This window comes from Vanellus vanellus (genome assembly GCF_965231255.1).
Source record: "Vanellus vanellus genome assembly, chromosome: 5".
NCBI classification, from domain to species: Eukaryota; Metazoa; Chordata; class Aves; order Charadriiformes; family Charadriidae; genus Vanellus; species Vanellus vanellus.
Window position 1 is genome coordinate 70,404,051 of NC_138910.1, and position 17,754 is coordinate 70,421,804.

The 17,754-nt window shown below is 57.8% G+C and overlaps 3 protein-coding genes across 5 annotated transcripts in view; 2 read left to right on the forward strand and 1 right to left on the reverse strand.

Moving 5' to 3' along the window:
• Positions 1–8,830, forward strand: part of DMAP1 (DNA methyltransferase 1 associated protein 1) — a 34,267-nt gene extending 25,437 nt beyond the window's left edge. The window contains exons 9-11 of one of the 2 annotated variants that reach the window (XM_082484402.1): positions 1,161–1,233; positions 3,110–3,393; positions 8,429–8,830. In XM_082484402.1, the coding sequence (XP_082340528.1) occupies positions 1,161–1,233; positions 3,110–3,393; positions 8,429–8,488 (417 nt within the window). In that variant the 3' untranslated portion in view covers positions 8,489–8,830. Of the gene's footprint in view, positions 1–1,160; positions 1,234–3,109; positions 4,615–8,428 lie in introns of those variants that run through there. The other variant, XM_082484401.1, reaches the window with a different exon arrangement.
• The window catches only part of RPS8 (ribosomal protein S8), a 530,873-nt gene that overhangs the window by 78,205 nt on the left and 434,914 nt on the right, over positions 1–17,754 (forward strand). The window lies entirely within an intron of this gene.
• ERI3 (ERI1 exoribonuclease family member 3) overlaps positions 10,371–17,754 on the reverse strand; it is a 137,821-nt gene continuing 130,437 nt past the window's right edge. For both annotated transcript variants that reach the window (XM_082484114.1, XM_082484115.1), the window contains exon 8: positions 10,371–12,006. In XM_082484114.1, the coding sequence (XP_082340240.1) occupies positions 11,924–12,006 (83 nt within the window). In that variant the 3' untranslated portion in view covers positions 10,371–11,923. The remainder of the gene's footprint in view (positions 12,007–17,754) is intronic.

Consider the following 17,754-nt stretch of genomic DNA (forward strand, 5'->3'; position numbering starts at 1 on the left):
CCAGTGAGCTCACCTCAGAGGCCAGTTTTAAGATGGAGTGAAGAATGGCTCTTCCTTCAGGTCATTCTCAGCCCAGTGTTGCAGGCTCATGGTTGGTTTGGCTGAGGTTGGGGCCACTGATCAATAAGCAGTATGCAGGATGGCTGTGGGATGTTCTCACCTCTTGGCTATTCAGTGGTCTGATGGGCAGTTTGGGCTGGTGATGGTGATCTCTGAGTGGAGGCGTGAGCTCACCTTCCCAGGGTTGGATATGGAGGGACAGCCTATGTCTGTGTGCAGTAAGGTGTTTGAGGCGGCGGTGTTGAGAATCATTTCTTTCCTGGTCTGTCTTCTAGCTTTGCTGAGGAAGGAAAGTGCTTTCATTCGTTCTCGGATATATCCGCAGGGCTTGGAAACCTGTTCTCCCTGCCATATTGTGCCAGCTGCGTTTGTGCTGCTTGTAATCTAATAAATGCTTGGTCTGAGCAGCTAGCACTCCTGCTAGAGCCCAAATGAATGCAGAGGAAGGACCCTGCTAAGTGTATGCATTCTTCCTCTCCTGGCCAGCTCCGATTCCCTTTCATAGCTCACATCTGATGCTTCCTCTCTCACCTAGCCCCTTAGCTCCGATGTAAATGTGTGTTCACACTTCTGCCAGTCAAGTAACTGTGCTCTCTCTGTCTCTCCCCTTTGTTATAAAGCCTGCTCTGTAAATGAATCCCACAGGTCTGGGGCTCAGCAGGTAAAAGGAGAAGTGAGTCTGTTAGCGCATGAGTCTAATCAGGCCGGCTAAAGCGAATAAAGTAGGGCAGCGTTGCACATTAGCCGCTGTGTAAATGAGCCCTTTGATGGGCTGGGCACCGCGGGAGAGGGTTTGAAGCCAAGAAGAACTTTTGTTGTTAATTCAGTGACACATGGAAACTGTAAAACAGCGTGTCTTGCACACACACGAGAGAAAATAAAAGCCCTCACGACCGGGCTTTTCAATACCTGCCCTCGGACCTAGTCTGAAAACTTTCAGCCCCCGTCTCCCTCTCTTACCACTTGATTTTCCTTTCTCTCCTTTTCTTTTTTTGTTCCCCCTGCACTATAAAAAGAAAAGCTCTCTTGCCTTTTGAACTAGACGGCTGTGAGTGAGGGCTATCTCTGAGCTGTGTGGCTCTGTTACCTTTGTGTTCCAGATGAAACTGCCAAGCTCGGTGGGACAGAAGAAGATTAAAGCCCTGGAGCAGATGCTGATGGAACTCGGAGTAGGTGAGTAAAGGGGGCACGCGAGAGAGAAAGAGACACACAGAGCTAGCCTTTGTTCTTGAGATGGGCTATTTTTTCCCCTAGTAATACAGCCAGTTTCTTGAATAACAGTATGTGAATGGTTTTTAAAATATTTTATGTGTTCAAAAAAAAAAAAAAAAGAGAGAGGGTAAAAGCCAGAACAAGATGCACAGGGTTTTTTTTTTTTCCTCCCAGTAGAAAAATGTTTTAAAAGAGCCTTTGTTTCTCTCTTGTTTGGGCCTTTTTAACCATCAAGAGAGGCACCACAGTATTAGGAAGGCAAATCTCAGCCTTGCCGGGAGAGGTACTTCTAAGTGTGTTAGTGACCACGGCATGCGCATTGTTCAGGGCTGCCCTGTCTTGCTTTCAAGCTTCGTTTCCTCTTAATTTACTGCTCACGGTGGCAAGTCCAAAATGCGTCTGGGACTGTTCATCCCCCCTTTATAGGTTGCATGCTGTGTGAAAATCTGGAGCATCTCTGCTGAAAGGCGAGTAAACACACATCCCTCACTCTTGAACTCCAGTGTCTTAGCAGCAGAAAGAAGGGTTCACTTAACATGTACAATACCCACTCGTAGCTAGAGGGGAAGAAGTGCAGCCCATGGCTAGCTGCTGCCCTCCATGCAGCGGGTACAGTTTGCCGGTACTACAGGTCTCAGCATGCAGTGCCCCTTGATTAGACACCTGATGATCCCCTTTCCCCCCACTGTGGCTGGGGAAATTTTTAAAAATAGAAAAAGGAAAAAAGAAGAAGAAAAAAAAGCCTTATTGGTGATTTACAAGAGATTACTGAGCCTGCTCCCAGCACTGACTTCTGTTAACTCTTGTTAGTTTTTTGGGCCAACTGGTTTATGGCTTGGTTCATTGTCTCAGAGACTGTGTGCAGTTCTGAAGGCCTCCTGTGGCTGGTGAAAGCCGCTCAACCGGGGTGGTTTCGCCTTTCTGCTTTAAAACTAAGGGAGTTACCATCTTTGCTTGCTAGGGAAGCCTTGGGCAAGGATGTGAGCGCTTCTTAAAGCTCACTTTCCCTGAGGGTAACGAGGGGTTCCTGACTCCCCACTCCTGCCTTACAAAACACACGTATCTTGAGGGCTTCCTGGTGTTCCAGCCCTGCTGTGCCTTAGAGTGCAGAAACACACCTGGGCTTTGTGTGGATGAACACAGTGCTAGCAGGAAGGGGTCATGTGGACAGTCCTACAGACAGGGGGCTGCTGTTGTATATCAGGGCAAACGCAGAGAGCTTCATCCTTTTCTTCTCCAGAACATGCAGCTCTTCCTGGCTCTGTGTGCATGCAATGGGCTGCAGCAGAATGCATGGTGTGGGGAGGTGATCTGCCAGCACCTGCTACAAGCAGTTCAGGTCTGCATTAAAACACATCTGTAACACAGCAGCAGAGCAATTCTCTGCCTCAGTCCTACCCTGGGATGGGTAACAAGAGAGACAAGGGAGCTCAGCCTGTCCACCCCTTGTTGGTGAGGGTGTAGGGAACAGCAGGAGCTCTTCTGTCCTTTGCAGCAGTGTGTGATGAGGACTTGTTCCCAAGACTGAGCTCCTTTCGTATGACCTGGTGGGTAGCAAGGTTTAGTTGACTGGTCTGATCTGTGTCTTCCATCATCCTTCAGTTGCTGAGTCCTGGACTTTGCAGGTTCACCCTTAGTCCTTGGCCAGAGCCAAAGGACAGCCTGGAACTTCAGGTCTCCAACCCTTAGGGATGCCGGTTGCTAATGATACATGTGATGTGAGTGTGGCTCCTGGCATATCTTTGTGGGAGTGAACGGGCAGCCAGGACCTTTCTAGGGATCTTCCATTGTAGGGTTGCAGGTCTGGATGTTTAACACAACCCCTTTTTCTCCCTAGATCTCAACCCTATGCCCACAGAGGAGATCGTGCAGATGTTCAACGAGCTGCGGAGCGACCTAGTGCTGCTGTACGAGCTGAAGCAAGCCTTTGCCAACTGTGAATATGAGCTGCAGATGTTACGGCACCGCTATGAGGCCCTGGCCAAAGCTGGTAGTATTGGCCCCCTCAGTGCGGAAGGGGCCCATCCAGATGGCCAGACAGGGCTTGGCATCGAGGAGAGCAAGGGAGATGCCAAGGACCAGATCATTGATGTAGTAGGAGCACCACTGACCCCCAACTCGGTGAGAAGGAAGGTTGGGGGGGCAGAACAGGGAGCACTCAGGTCTCCGACGCAGATGCCCTGACAAGTGCTGGGGATGCTGCCCTGCTCTCCCTCCAGGCGTGCACGTCCAAGGGAGCGCAGCACGCCTGTTTCCCCCCAAGTCCCAGTGCTGCTCTCTGGGCTCGTCTCCTGTGCTGGACAGTGTTCTTGGTGCTATAGGTGGGGTCAGCAGGGCTTTGTACATCCTGCATGCAGGCAGATGGCTTGACGTGGGTGCCACCATGGGCCAAAGCAGCAAAGCTTTGGGTGACGAGAGCTTGCACTATGGCAGCGACAGTGATGCCAGTACAGCTGCAGGCCTGAGGCATTTTCCTTCTAGACACAGCCCCATAAGGGTTGCTCAGCAGAGGGAAGCCAGTGGGGAAAGCAGTCTTGAGATGATGAGCCGTGACCTGCCCAAGTCCCTGGAGTCAAGCAATAGCCCTGCCTGGGGCAGGAGGCTTGGGAAGGAGAGAGGTGTTTGAAGAGCAAAGGGGTGTCTTTATACCCCACTTCCAGTGCCGAGAAAGGAAAGCTAGACCTAGGGGTTCCTCCACTGCGAGCCCCGTGACAATGTCCTGTGCACGTACCTCTGCAGGATGCGAGTCACCAGCCTCTCCTCCCAGCCTCCATGAGGGCAGGCTGCCCAGCTCCTCACCACTGCCTCAGGGCCAAGGGTATGCCTGGGGATCAGCTGAGGTTGCTTTCCCTTCTGTGCAGTCCCCTGGCACAGCTGAGCTGAACTGTCTGATAGAAGCTGCCTGTCTCCGCACAGTGGCATCCCTGACGCCTCAGACATACTGCCCCTGCTAGCAGCACAGACCTTTACTTTCTGAAATGTATAATGTATTGCAGGATATTGAGAACACCTTGTCTGTCAACGGCAGAGGCGACACGTTAATCTGGACTTGAGTAATGTCCTATTTGATTGTGACAATATGGAGTCTTAAGGAAGCGTTCCACTGAGACAGGTTCATTTTTGTAAAGGAGTCTTCTGAATTTTCTTTTCCCTACTGCATTCAATCTGAAATCTCACCCCTCCCTGCCGTCTGGAGTGTCCCAGTTTCCAAACTTTTTGGGCTGATTCACAACACACTTGCTCTCCCTTGAGACTTTACTTGTCGGGAAGGTGGGAGAGGTGGTGGGTAGTGGTGGTGGTGGTGATGGCCATGGCTGCATGAGGAGGGAGTCCGTATGTGTTTCTGACCACATTGTTCCTCAGTGCCACCTCCTGGAAACAAAGGGGTGGGCCCAGGCAGCACAGAGAGGGTTAAACTGACCTGGTCTCTGACATATTTGAAAGAAATATAATCAAGTTAATTCACTGCAAGGCAAATTCAGTACCTAAAGGGCCCCCATGTTAAATACAGCACTGACCTTTACTGGCTGATTACACAAAGACGACACAATTAGATTAGTCCAAGACAAAAGGTCAAGCACATTCACACTGTGACCATTTTATGCTACCTTTCGAGGGGGGAGGGAAAATTACATCCCAGCTGGAGGGGTATCTTGGAGAGGAGAATGGGGCTGCTGTACCGTGTTCTGCCTCGCTCAGATATGTTTGGAGAGTCAGGCGGGACCTGAACTGTGCTTGCCCTGAACCTTTCCTGTGCTGCTGGGCAATGTGGCAGTGGAAGAGACCAGCAGCCTGTGGCCCACAACCAGCTTTTCCAAGGATGAGCTGAGCTGAGCAGAGGCCGTGTGTTCGTGATGCTCCCTGCCCTGCCCAGAGCCGGCAGGAGCAGCCTCAGTGTCTCTTGCTCAGTGTCGTGACTAAAATCGCCCTCTGGAAGATCAGTGGGCTGGGGTCAGCACTGAGAAGGTGGGTGGCTGGGGCAGTTGCTGGCTGTTTGGCTGGTGAGGTACATGCATGTGTCCCCACCCTGCACAGCAATAACCCTGAGGTGCCCCAGCCCTGGATGTGATGGGGATGGCATGGGAGGCAGTGGGCCCAGGACACGGTGCTGAGAAAGCAGCCCGCCTCTGCAGGCACAGTGCTTTTCCCCCGCGCTGGGGTGCTTGCAGCGGGGGTAGCAGTAGTGGTAGTGCAAACAAGCAGCTCTCCGCAGAGCAAGCGCAGTGGTGCTTTGCAGTGGCCTTTCCCTCCCTCGCCTCCTGCAGCCCTGGCTGTGGGTGCTTGCGGGTGACACCTTGCCCTTCCCCTCGCCGAGGCTGCTCCAGCGGTTTAACCCCGCCACGCCAGCCCTGAACTCCCCAGTTCGAGTGTGTGCTTTGCCACTGAGCTGCTGGGGGCCCTTGGGGGAATCATTTAATCTCCCTGCTTCAAATTCCTCTGAGTTGGAGAATCCCTTTGTGTTGTCTAGCACTGCCCGTCCATGGTACTCCACATGTTGGATTAAGCCTGGATTAGTTCAGCCTCCAAACCAGCTGCTCCCCTGAAGCCAGGTTTGTTTCCCTGGAGAGAAATATCTTGCTCCAGATGTTGGAGGGAGTGAGTGGCAAAGCCAGGAATAGGACTAGGAGTCCCGACTCCTGAGCCCCTGCTTGGCATGCCTGGATTCCTTTCCAGGAATTGGCCTGAAGGCAAACCAGGGTCCTGAGATACTGGTTGTGGCAACAGCTGGCTGCCACCATCCCCCGTGGCCAGCAGTGGGGATGGGGGAAAGCTCAGCAGGATATTTTAGCCCAGGTTAGGAGAGGCGTCTGCCTGTCTCGGGCACTGTTCTGCCATGCCACGTCCACCGCATCCCTCCTACTCTGGCTGTCCGTCCAACCTCTCCCAGGGGCTGCAGTGCCCATCGCTGACCATTAAAGCCAAGCTGGGATCCCCCCAGTGCCGTCTGCTGCTGACCCCGGTAGGGACTTTATTCGGGGCCTTCGGGAGGTGAAAGGTGAGCCGAACTCGGAACAAATTAGTTCCAAGCAGAAGTTCAGCCAGTTACTCCAGATTAGATCCTTTGATTTCCGCAACTCAGACTCCACTCAGTGATCTGTAATGAGTGACTCTCAGAAATCCTCACATTGCAGCACTTTGTTCCTGAGCTCACAAGTCAGCCCATTAATGGGTAAAGGAAAGGACCTTGAGTCTAAGAAGTCTCGGGTTCAGAGTCAGAATTATTTGACTTTTAAGCTTCCTTTATCTGAACTCCTGCTGACTTCTTGTTTTCTGAGCCTGTTTGAAAGCTAGAAGTTACATTGTTAAGATCAAACATTCTCTCTTTCCAGATGGAGTTACAATATCTGTCTTTTATATATATATATATTTTAATATATATATAGTGTGTATATACCAGGGTGTATATATATTCCTCTTTTTTTTTTTTAATCGTTCTTTCCATTAAAAGAAACTAGACTTGTAGGCTCTTGTAAATTATAATGTAAAACATTTTTTTTAACCAGACAGTTCCCAATTTTGCCCAAGGCAACTGGAATAGCTGCGCCACAGAAGGCAATAGGAAGGTGATTAATATGAATTTGTGACATATTTGAAAGATGGGTCTTTTGCCATATAAAGATTATCAAACACATGTGCTCTTCCCCATTAATTCCGCAGCCCTCCCAGGAAAGCCACAAAGCCTAGCTCCTTTGTTTCCAGGGTGGGTTTTTGTTTTTTAAAATGTACCTTTTGGTCCCCTTGATTACCATGTATTTGATTTTTATAGGGCATCTGTTCACACTGCTGTGTGGGTTCTCTGGCCCTTTTATTTCCCTGTTAATCGGATCCCGCCAAGGCAGCCGTGCCAGGGCCTCTGACGAAATCCGTGTGTGTGTTGTATTTAACTTTTAGCCGTGCAAATTCCATGCTCTGTTTGCCGTCTGCCCAGCACCCAGTGGGAACTGGGGGCTGCCTTCCCACCGGGGGAGGCAGTGGGGCCTCCCACCACGCACGCTGCTGCCGGGAGCACACGCTTGCGGGACTGGACGGGCTGGAGGAGCCGGGGGACGGGCAGGCCTGGCTCATTTTGGAGAGTGTCAGTGCTGCCGTGTCCATCCCCTGGGTGCTTGCTGGCCGGGGCAGTGGCTCTGCAGGCCCTTGGGGACAGGGGATGGCTGCAGGGCTGGGCACGGCGGGTACCTGGCCGCAGTCCCCATGCGTGTGCAGCGTCTCCTGCAGTGCCTCTGCTGCTGCCTGTGGTGCTTTGTGCTATGTAGACCCGATCTCACGCTCTGCGGCGGGACCCCAGGGCTCTGGCACTGCGTGTACCTGTGGAACCCAGCCTATGGGGTACCTGGTGGCTCTGGCGTGCCTGGGCACAGAGCCCAGCTTTGGGTGCTGAACCTGCTGCGGTCTTGGCCATAGCATCTGTGCGGCACCTGGCACCGAGTCTCACTGCAATGCAGTGACATGGCTAGGGTCACAGTCCCCATTTGGTGCGAATGGCCCCATCTTTCCGATGGCCAGATTCATCCCTGAAACCTGATCTGTGAAGGGTGAGGCTCACCGGAGCCCACCAGTCTCACTCAGGCGTATCGGTGTGCGCTGCCCAGAAAAGAGGTGGGGTTTTTGAGGAGCTGTGGTTCTCTGTCAGCCTCCTGCTCTGCCACTGGGCCACTTCACAGCAGGTCTAGATGGTGGAGGAGCATTTCCAGGCTCTGCTCTGTCTCATGCTGAGCATCCTTGGCACAGCTGGCCGTAGCGCAGAGCTGCTCTGCCCCTCTCTCAAGGCCCTGCTCCTTAGGGCTTACTGCGTGCCAGCTTGCTTGGTCAGGGCTTCTGGGGCCACTGGGTTGTTGCAGAGCTCAGCCCCTTTCTCCTGCCCACTCCCAGACCCTCCACTGCAAACATGATTATCCCAAAGCCCCTGTCCCTTTCAGGGAGGTGACATCCCCTGCATTGCTGCGTTAGCTCTATCCCTCCTATCCATCATACAAGGGTCTGGCTCTGCCTTCAGCTGGGCAGTTGGCAGCGTGGTCCATTGGGCACTGCTGGGTGTGATGCTGGAGCCCTGTGGCCGGCTCTGGGACAGGCAGTTGTGTTTTCTGTGTGACCTGAGCGCTCCCACCTGCTGACCCTGGTTTTTCTTTTGTTTCCTGTCTCCATCTTGGAGCAGAGAAAGCGAAGGGAGTCGTCCTCCAGCTCCTCCTCTGTCAAGAAGGTGAAGAAGCCATGAGCACTCTGTGCTGGGCAAGGAGGAGGTGCAGAGCTGTGTGCAGGGTCACTGCTGTCCCCTCCCGGAGCCTCCAGGGACAGCTGGGGCAGGACAGGGGCCTTGCTGGGGCAAATGCTGCAGCGCTCCAGAGAACAGCGGGAGCCATCCCTTGCCCGGCATCACAGCCCCATCTGCCCTCCGGAGTGGTGCAGTTTTCAGGCACGTGCAGCCGGTGCTGGAGGATGGCCTCGGGCCTGCACTGATAGCCGCTGCTCCATCCATGGCTGTCCCATGGCTGCCATTGCTAGCTGTGGTTTGTTCTGGTGGTTTTGGGTTGTTTCTTTTTCTTTTTCTTTTTTTTTTTCTTTTTTTTTTTTTTTTTTTACATGCCAGATTTTCGTGAGCGTCCCTGTAAATACAGAACCCATCACTTGTAGTGGAGCAGAGTTGTCATTAGCCCTGGCGAGCCTATGCGGAGCAGGAGGAGGCAGTGCAAGCCAGCTTGCCTCCCCACTGGGCAGGCTGGGTGCTGTACTGGGAGCCCTGGCTGCCGGTGGCTCTCCCTGAGCTCGTCCGCCTCGGTCACGGGGCTGCAGTGGGGGATGCTGCAGCCCCTGCTGCCTTGCTCCAGGCTGCTGCAGCGCTGCTTGCGCCAGGCTGTGGAGCTCCCTCCAGCATCCCACGTGCCTGGCCCTGCTGTAGCTGCTCTCCTCCAACGGCTCTTGCGTGCCCCACACCTGCAAGCACTGCCTTGCCTGGGTGAGGGGTTTCCCCTGCCACGAAACACTCCTGTTGTCCCCAGCACTCGCTGTCAGGCCCAGTTCCTCCTCCTGCTGCCCTGCCCAGGGCAGGCGGACACCTCTGGCTTCAGTCTGCAGTGAGAGGGCCCCTGGTCCCTGTGTCCCATGTTTTGTAGGGCCTTGGAGGGGCTGAAGCATCACTGATGCCAGCGATGAGAGTCTGGCTTTGTGTACTACCTCTGTGGCCACCATGGGCATGGGTGGCCACGGCTGCATGCCCTGCTCTGGGCCACTGCCCGCCTGCCCACCCCATGTCCCCTCCACGCTGCCTTTCAAGTGTAACTGCCGATCGATCTGCCGTGACAACGTCCTCTGAGTCACATTCTCGCCTGCAGGAGTAAAGGGCAAAGGCCAAGTTCTTAGTTTTCATAGAAAACTAATTAGACGACTCCATCGAAAATAGGTCAATAAAGCTGATCAGGGGCTGCACAGAGGGAGCCATTAAACACCCCGTGACCTTTGCATGGAGCAAGTGGGCTGGGGCTGCCCCTTCCCTCTGGGAGCTGCCTGCTCCGTGCCAGCTGGATGGCTGCATCCCTGTCACCCAGCGACACTGTGGCACTAGGCAGAGGTCCCTTGGGCACGTGGACGTGGTGATGTTTCCTGCACGGCTCGCTATGGTTCCTGCATGTGATGGTGCTGTGCTCACACTGGCTCTGCTGCTGGGGACAGAGTGGGTGTCCCCGTGCCCTGCGCAGAGCCACGCTGGCTCCAGCCTGTACTGGAGATGCTCTAAGTGCGGTAGCGGCTGTGCAGATAGAGCATGCTGGGCTGCAGAGTGGGATGACAGATGCCGGTGGGACATGGTGGTGGCTGTCACCCTGCACCGGGCAGGAGGCTGGGTGAGACTGCTGGGCCCACCCGCGGTGCCCACGCTGGAGAGCGGGACAATGCTCCCAGCAGCAGGGAACCCGGACCTCCCTTTCACAGCCAAAAAAGTTTGCCTTTTGGGGGAGCAGGGACATGCTGGGGTGCCATACCTCAGTGAGGGCAGCCCCACTGGTGGGGCACCCCGCTCCCACGTACCCGGGCGGCACACCCCCACCTCTGCCCCCTCCCCCGCACACACTCGCATATGCATGGGCACAGCCCGGGCTCCTTTACCCCCAAACTTTATTCATGTGGCACATTTACAGCAAGGATTGGAATAACTAGACAATGAAAATGCTGGGTTTGCATTATCGGTTGGTTTAACTGGAACACCACACACCATGCAGTCATGTACCGCCAAGTTCAGTGCCTGTATTGCCCTTCTGGCTGCCGTCACCGGCTTCGCTCCAGGCCATGCACGCACGGGCCCGGGGCTGCAGCCTCCCTGCAGGTCAGCGCCCGGACGAGGGCTCCATTCAGCAGGGCCCCGGGCCTGGGTGACACCGGGGGGGAGACGCGCGCCCTCAGCCTGCCCCATGGCTGCCTCCCCCCCCACCCGCCCCCAACCTGCCCTGGCCGGCCGGGAGCCCACCCAGCCGGAGGGGATGTGCTCGGCAACTCTCTCAGGCAACAAGCCAGCTGCTGCTGAGCGTCCGTGGGGACCTGCGAGGGGCACGGCACGGCATGGCCCGTGGGGACTGTGGGCACGTCGGGTGGGGGGTGCCAAGCCTCAGCTCGGGAACCGAGGGAGGCCGGACGGGGTCGGAGGGGAGCGGGGTCAGGGGCCTGGGGCAATTTGCAGCTCCCCTGCTCGGGTACCTGTGGGCCGGAGGGGGGCCAGCGCGCGCTGGCACGTCCACCGCCGGCAATGGACGCGGTGCCGTGGCGGGCCTGGCCCTGGTGGAGCTGGAATCGGTCGGCGGGGCCGGGGCAGGGCTGGGCATCCCACCCAGCCCCGCAAGAGGCACGAGCAGAGGGGACGGGGATGGGATGGGATGGGACGCGGCTCCGTGCGGACACTGTCACCTCCCTCCTGCCGCCCGCCCGCCCGCCGGGCCCCCTGCCCCACTGAAGGGAGCCCTCCGGGGCCCCGCAGCCCGCGGTGGGGCTGCCAGGGGCTCTGCAGCGGAGAATACAGGCACTTCACCTTGAACATAAAGAGACGGATCGCGTTTGTCACATACAGGAGTCAGAGAGGGATTAGTGTTGACTCAAAAAGGGGAAAAGGCGCTCGGGGGAGAGGCGAGGGGGGCTGGCGGGGAGGGCGAGGGGCCGTCTTGACGCTGCTGAGCCTCCGTCAGCGCAGCCCGGGCACGGGCACGCGCCGACCTCGCTGCAGCAGCCGTCGAGGCCTGAAAACATAAAACCAGAGAAAAGAAAGAAGAAGGGAAGGCGGGGACGGCCCATGCCGGGGAGGAAGGAGATGGGGGATGCTCTGGCTACGGGGCGGGAGAGGGAGGACGGGGTGGGATATGGAGGGAGGGACGGAAATCGGGAGCCAAAGAAAAAGAACAAACTACGAGTCTAAAATGTGGTGCAAGCGCCCTACGCGGCTGTCCGCTAGCATGGCATAATGTCCGGAGCAGCCCAGAGAGGGAGTCACATCAGGTCTACACAGATTTGCCTTCCCATATATACAACCTCTACTGGAGTTAACAGCTGAAATTGAGATTTTTTGTGTCGGTTCCTCTGGCCTCGGTTGCCGTTTTATTTTAATGCTGGAGCCCGTCCTCCCCGCCTCGCCGGCGCCGGGCACATGCAGCCCTTGCCTGGCTTGCCTTGGGGATCAAAAGGGTTTGGAGGTCTGCTTGAAGATGAAGCCTCTATGGGCCAGTGTCTTCATGATGTTGGCGATGTTCTTACAGTCGTCTGCAGAGAGAACACAGAGATGCCGGGTTAGAGCCACGATCCGACTGGGAGCTGTTGGAACAAGCTCCGAGTCCCCCACTGTGCAGCCCCTGTGTCCCCACCAGTCCCAAGTGCCTCGGAGCAGTGTGGGGTGCGCGTGGGGTCCTCTGGCTCCCCGGAACTGACCACCTGCATCCCGGTATGGCCCCACTCTGCACTGGGATGGATCCATGCCCAGAACCCGGAGGCTGTCTTGGAGCAGTGGCATTGCCCAGGCTGCCACATCCCTGGCTCCACCAGGCCGGCGCTTGCCCCACAGCCCATGGAGAGCCGGTGGAGGGGGAACGCAGTGTTCCCATAAGCTGGACCCACACTGGCCCCCAGCTCTTGGCCAGAGGCTGCTTCCCTACAGGCCCAGTGCTGGTCACCCCAGCCTCCTCTTCCAGCACCGCTCTCCCTTGGTGGCACTGGCCACCGAAGGTGCTGTCCCCACACCAGGATGGGGATAGCAGGTGGTGCCAGAGCTGCCCTCCACCAGCCAAGCAGGGTCCTCTCCTTCCCCTCGCCTTCCTCAGGCAGGGGCTGTGTGGCACCTGGCTCCCTCTGCTTGCCACCGCCATTTGGGGTCGTCCCCATCCCCGCCGGAGCCAGCCCCCGGTGCTGCTCCGTGCCCGCTGGCCCCAGGCTGGCAGGCAGCGGCTGGCCGGGCCGACGAGCCGCAGCCGTCCCCAGCGTGGGACCGCGGTCGAAGCGGGTGCCAGGGGCCATCCGGCAGTACCGCGGCCGCCAGAGCGAGCGGTGGCGGGGCGGCGAGCCGGGGAGGGGGAAGGCTCCGGCTGGTGTTATTTACCTGGGACTAAACGCAGGCACCGTTTGCTAAAATAGAAGCTGGGCTTAAATTGATTCCTGGTGTCTATATTTCATGTTGAAAATTGGCTTGTAAATCCATGTTTTGATCTATGAGGGCCGTCTCCTTAAGAAAAAGCAAGAGTAAATGTGTAATTTCTCCCTTGACAGCACACGGCGCAGAGGCGATCCTTCTTCCCGCTCCCCTCCGTTTCGGGACAGCTCCACTCGTTCCGATTACCACTCTTTCTTCCTCGCCCCACGCCTTGATGTCTCCATTTCATTACCGCCCGCCCATTTATCAAGCTGTTACCGTAAGGGTGACTTTGCCCACTTGCGTGTGGCAGCGGGGCCCGGCTGACATGGGGAGAGGGTGCCCCGGCACGAGGGGGAGGGGGGGCGCGCAGGCAGGGCCCCCCCTCTCCCCGCCGCCGCTGGATGGATGTTGTGGTGGAAGGAAGGCTGCATCATTACTGATGTGTAAATGATAAAGAAGCCTCCACATCCATCTCCCAACTGTAAATCCAGGGAGTGCTTTATAATCAAGCTACAGCGATAATAATGTGAAATTAGGTCTCTCTATCAACGGGAGGAGGCCTTTTAATCACGGCTTAAAGGGTGCAAACGCTGTTTATCATAATTGAACTGTATCCGGGCTAATTGTGGCCATATTTCACTGTCTAGGAGACAGCAGGCTGCCTGCTGACAGTGCCGCGTGCCGGATGGAGGGCCCCGCGCGGAGGGGCAGCACTGCCCCGCTGCCAGCGCCTGCCCGCAGGGACGGGGCTGCCATGTCGCCTTGCCGCTCCCCGCCAGACCAGCGGCCCTGCCCAGCCCCGCTGTGCCCGGTGACCCGGTGGCAAAGCCGTCCCCCATCCCCCAGCGTCGGTCAGAGGCACGGGGGGCTTTCCCCTGTGCGCAGCTCCCTCCGGGACTGCCCTGAGCCACCGGGGACCTTCCCAGCTGATGGCCGGCAGCGGGAGAGGTAACGTCCCCCATCAGAGCCATGTGCCTCCTGAGTGTCCCCTCCCAGCCCCTCTCATGGCACCTCTTCCCCTCACTGGTGTGCCAGCCCGGGGAAGGGCTCTGGGCCCCAGTGAAGAAGAGGTGTCCCCAGCCCCGCCAGCCGGCGTGGGGGCAGAGACGAGCCCGTCTCTCTGTGCCTCTGTCCCCTCTGCTGGCTGAGATGACACCGATGGCTCTGGAAGGGCCCTGGAGATGACGGGAGTCCTGCCCGGCCAAGCCACAGCGCCAGCTCCCACTTGTTCCCACTCAAGCAAGCCCCTCACTGTCCTCAGGACCCCCTGCTCCATCCATCCCACCCCCCGCCCAGCTGAGCCCCTGGGAAACCAGCACCGGAGCCAGCTTCCAGTGGGACCTAACGGGGAAATGGTGGCTCAAAAGCTGGGGAAACCGAGGCAGGGGGAGTGCAACCGTCTGCAGCCAAAGTGCCCCCACCCCACGGCCAGCCCGGGCCTGGTCCCCCAAAAAAGTAACAGCAAAGCAAATCCTGGGCTCTGAGCTGCATCAGGCGGGCGGCCTGGATCCGAGAGCACAGCCCCGGCCGCTGCCCTTCCCTGCTCCCACGCATCCCACTGCCCACCTCCCTGCCCACAGCATCGCCCCAGGCCGGTGTGGGCCACCAGGACGTGGCTATCGCTCCATATTGCTGAAAGGGGAACGGTGCGGAGATCTGGGGAGCGGCCAAACTGGCAGCAAGACCCCACGGCCCCTCCTGGGACCCCCAAGCTGGTCCCTTGGGGAGACCCTCCGGGGCTGTCAGCTGCTTCCTAAACCCCACCAGCCATCACCCCAAAGCCCCGATGTGCTCTCGCGCTGGGTGGCAGCGCTGGGAGCTGCCCTGGGCTCTGCAAAGCCGGTGGGTCGGTGCCACACGCAAGCCCGTGCCGGCAGCACCGTCCTCGTCATCCCAAACGATGCCACGGCCCCCTGGCAGCGGGAGCGCCAAGCGGCTCGTCATAAGTCATTTAGTGAGACTCATTCCAAATCAGCACTAAGGTAAACACGCTTATTATAATTATCCATGTAAAAAAAAATCAACAACAGCAGAACAACTTTCTAATATGCAATTACAGCCATCTATTGATTTTACAATGTAATCCGCTCCGATTGATTTAATAACACAATTATAGGCTGGCTCTCGGGATATTAGAGTGGGAGATTTTCATAAACTCCAAAGCAAAAAACTAAGCGGCTTTTAAAACAACACAGTCAGATGGCTGTTTGGGGAATTATTAGCAATATGAAATCCTCTAAATCTGGCCGTCGTTACCTTGTGAAAGGAATTTCTGTTACAAAAATGGCAATTGACAGCCTAAGAGAGTGCGAACGGGATTGCTTTGCAGCTCTTACAGTGCTTAATCCATCGCAAAGGTGACCACAGGGCAGGGGACGAGCGGGGTCCCAGGCAGCCCTGCCCACCCTGCGCCCCCCGGCCCGGCTCTCCCCGGTGGGGGCACACAGCCACGGCGGGGCTGCCCCAGCACCCGGCGGGCACCCACCAGCCCCGTCCCATCAGGGTGACCCTGCCTGGGGCCACGGAGGCTGGCAGGGTGCGGAGCCCCCCACGATCCCAATCCCAGCGCACCTGGCTTGCCCCGGTCCCAGACACCTCCTGGGGCCGTCGGGGTGCCCGCCTGTGTCCCCAAGCCTGAGCCGGGGGACGGGGCGAAGGTGGCCCCGCGCCGACGGCCGGCACAGCTCTGCGGGTGCCGCACAGGCGCGCACGCACGCGCGCCCCCGCTCTCCTCGCGCTCGCTCCCTCAATGTATTCCCGACTTTATGGGCACATTTTTCTTGTCAAGCTGACAGGGTTGCTAAGTGGATTTCTCCCTGATATGCGGACGGATTATCACATTACTCCAATGTCCTACACAAACATATTACTTTATATTCAATAGCCCTAATGAATATAAACTGCTTTTTCTTTTTTGGGGGTGGGGGGTAATCTATAGATTTTTAATGAGGGCACTATTAACTCCCTCCTCTTTAAAACAGACTTAGGTGCAGCCTCTGAGTAGAAAATCAATGGTGTTATTGTAGGAATATTGTATATTGATATTGTAATAATAAGATGCAATTGATTTAGGGGTGTTGTGCGGTGTGTGTGAAAGGGGTCAGCCTGGGGTTATCCTGCCTCCTGCAAACGGAGCGGCGGCTCTGCCCTGCCTCCCTGCCCCTCGCCTTGTCGTGCTGCTTCCGAGCATCGCCCCGCGTCCCCCCACATCCACCCGGGACGGCCGGGGTCGAGCTTGCCCCGAGGAAGTGGGTCCCAGCTGCCTCCAGGACCATCCTTGGCCAGGCTGCCTGCGCAGTGGGGGTGATGTGCCCCCCCAATGTCCCCTCGCCCCGGCTGGCTTAGCCCCGAAGGGTTTTAACCCTTCTACCCGGTGTTTCAGCATTTCCCAGTGCGACGCTGCACCGCCTCGACACCCACGTCCCGGCCCTCTCCGCATCTTGCCAAGCTCTTGGCCGCGGTGACAGCCAGGGACAGCAGCACGTGCACACATACAGGGCGGCAGGACCCGTCTTTTAATTAGGGCTGGAGTTTGCCACCATTCAGCATCGCTGGCTGCCCTTGTCCTCGAGGGGGACAGACATTCCCACCGCGCTCCTCTGCCAGGACGGAGGCAGAAGCCCCTCAGCCCGCGGCTCTGGGCTCTCCACCCGGCGTGTGACCTCCCTCCGGCTGCTGCAAAGCGGTACCCCTGCGAAACCAGGACGAGCTCAAGGATTTTGGCAGCAAGAGGCTGGCCCGCAGCCTGGGCACGATGCGGCCGCGCCGTGGGAATGGGCCGCCAGGATGCTCACTCGGGACGAGCATCACCTCCGCACCCACCCCAGGCACCAGGGAGAAGGGAAGGGGCCGCGTCCCCACGCGCGCTGCCCTGACGGCACTGCCGCCACCTCTCCGGCCTCCCCGCGGGACCACACCGCCCGGACGCCACCGCCAACGGGGGCTCGGAGGGCCCAGCGCCGCCGCGACCGCCGTGCGCTGGGCTGAGACGCTTACGGTGCAAGGAGCGAGCTTTTTAATCCCGGCAGCCGCCCGGGCGGGCTGTGGGTGACTGGGGGAGCGCAGGGCCCCCCTAAATGTGCTCATTTGGAGGCAGCCCCGCCGCACCTGTGCTACGGCCGGGAAGACGGATCACCCCCAGCCCGAGCTGAGCAGGTCCATATTTAAACTGTCCCCATGCTTTATGGGCTGTACAAGAACTGATGCTCAGGCGATGAGGGGCCATTTGTCAATGTTCTAATGGCAGATTACTGTTAATGAATAATATCACTGCTGCCTTTGTATAACAGCTCCCTGCAAAGCGGAAACAGGGCCGCCCGGCCACCGCCACCCTTCGTCTCTCCGCTGCCGGCCCCGGGTGACAGCAGGTGGCCTTGTGACCGGCGGGAGCTGCACAGTCCCCACGCAGCCCGGCACTGCTGCCGGCGTCCCCGGCAATCGCAAAGGGGAGCGCTGGGTGCTGCGCCCCCCCCGGCGGGCGGTACTGCTCCCCCTGAGTGGGCACATCCCCAGGAGGGGACAGAGCCATCACAGGCAAGGAGTGATGGCGCTCGCCTGGCACGTGGAGCCAAGCTGCCGTGGCCGCTTGCCCTGTCTGTGCCGCAGCCGGGAGGGAGCTGTGTCTGGTCTGCATCCGTCCCCACCACGACATGTCCCATTCAGCTGGCGCCTGGGCCGTGCTCAGCTTGGCAGCAGCCCCGGGACAGCCCTGCGCTGGGGTCACCCAGAGAAATGTGACTGCTTCTGACCTTTGTGTGCTCCCATGGCGCCCCTGGCCCAGGGAAGGGGGCACTGACACTTGTCCCATCATCTGTGCCGCACTGGGAGGCAGTGGCTGCGGACACCCCTGCCCCACGGGCAGCGGCCACCCCCCTGCAGGGACCAGG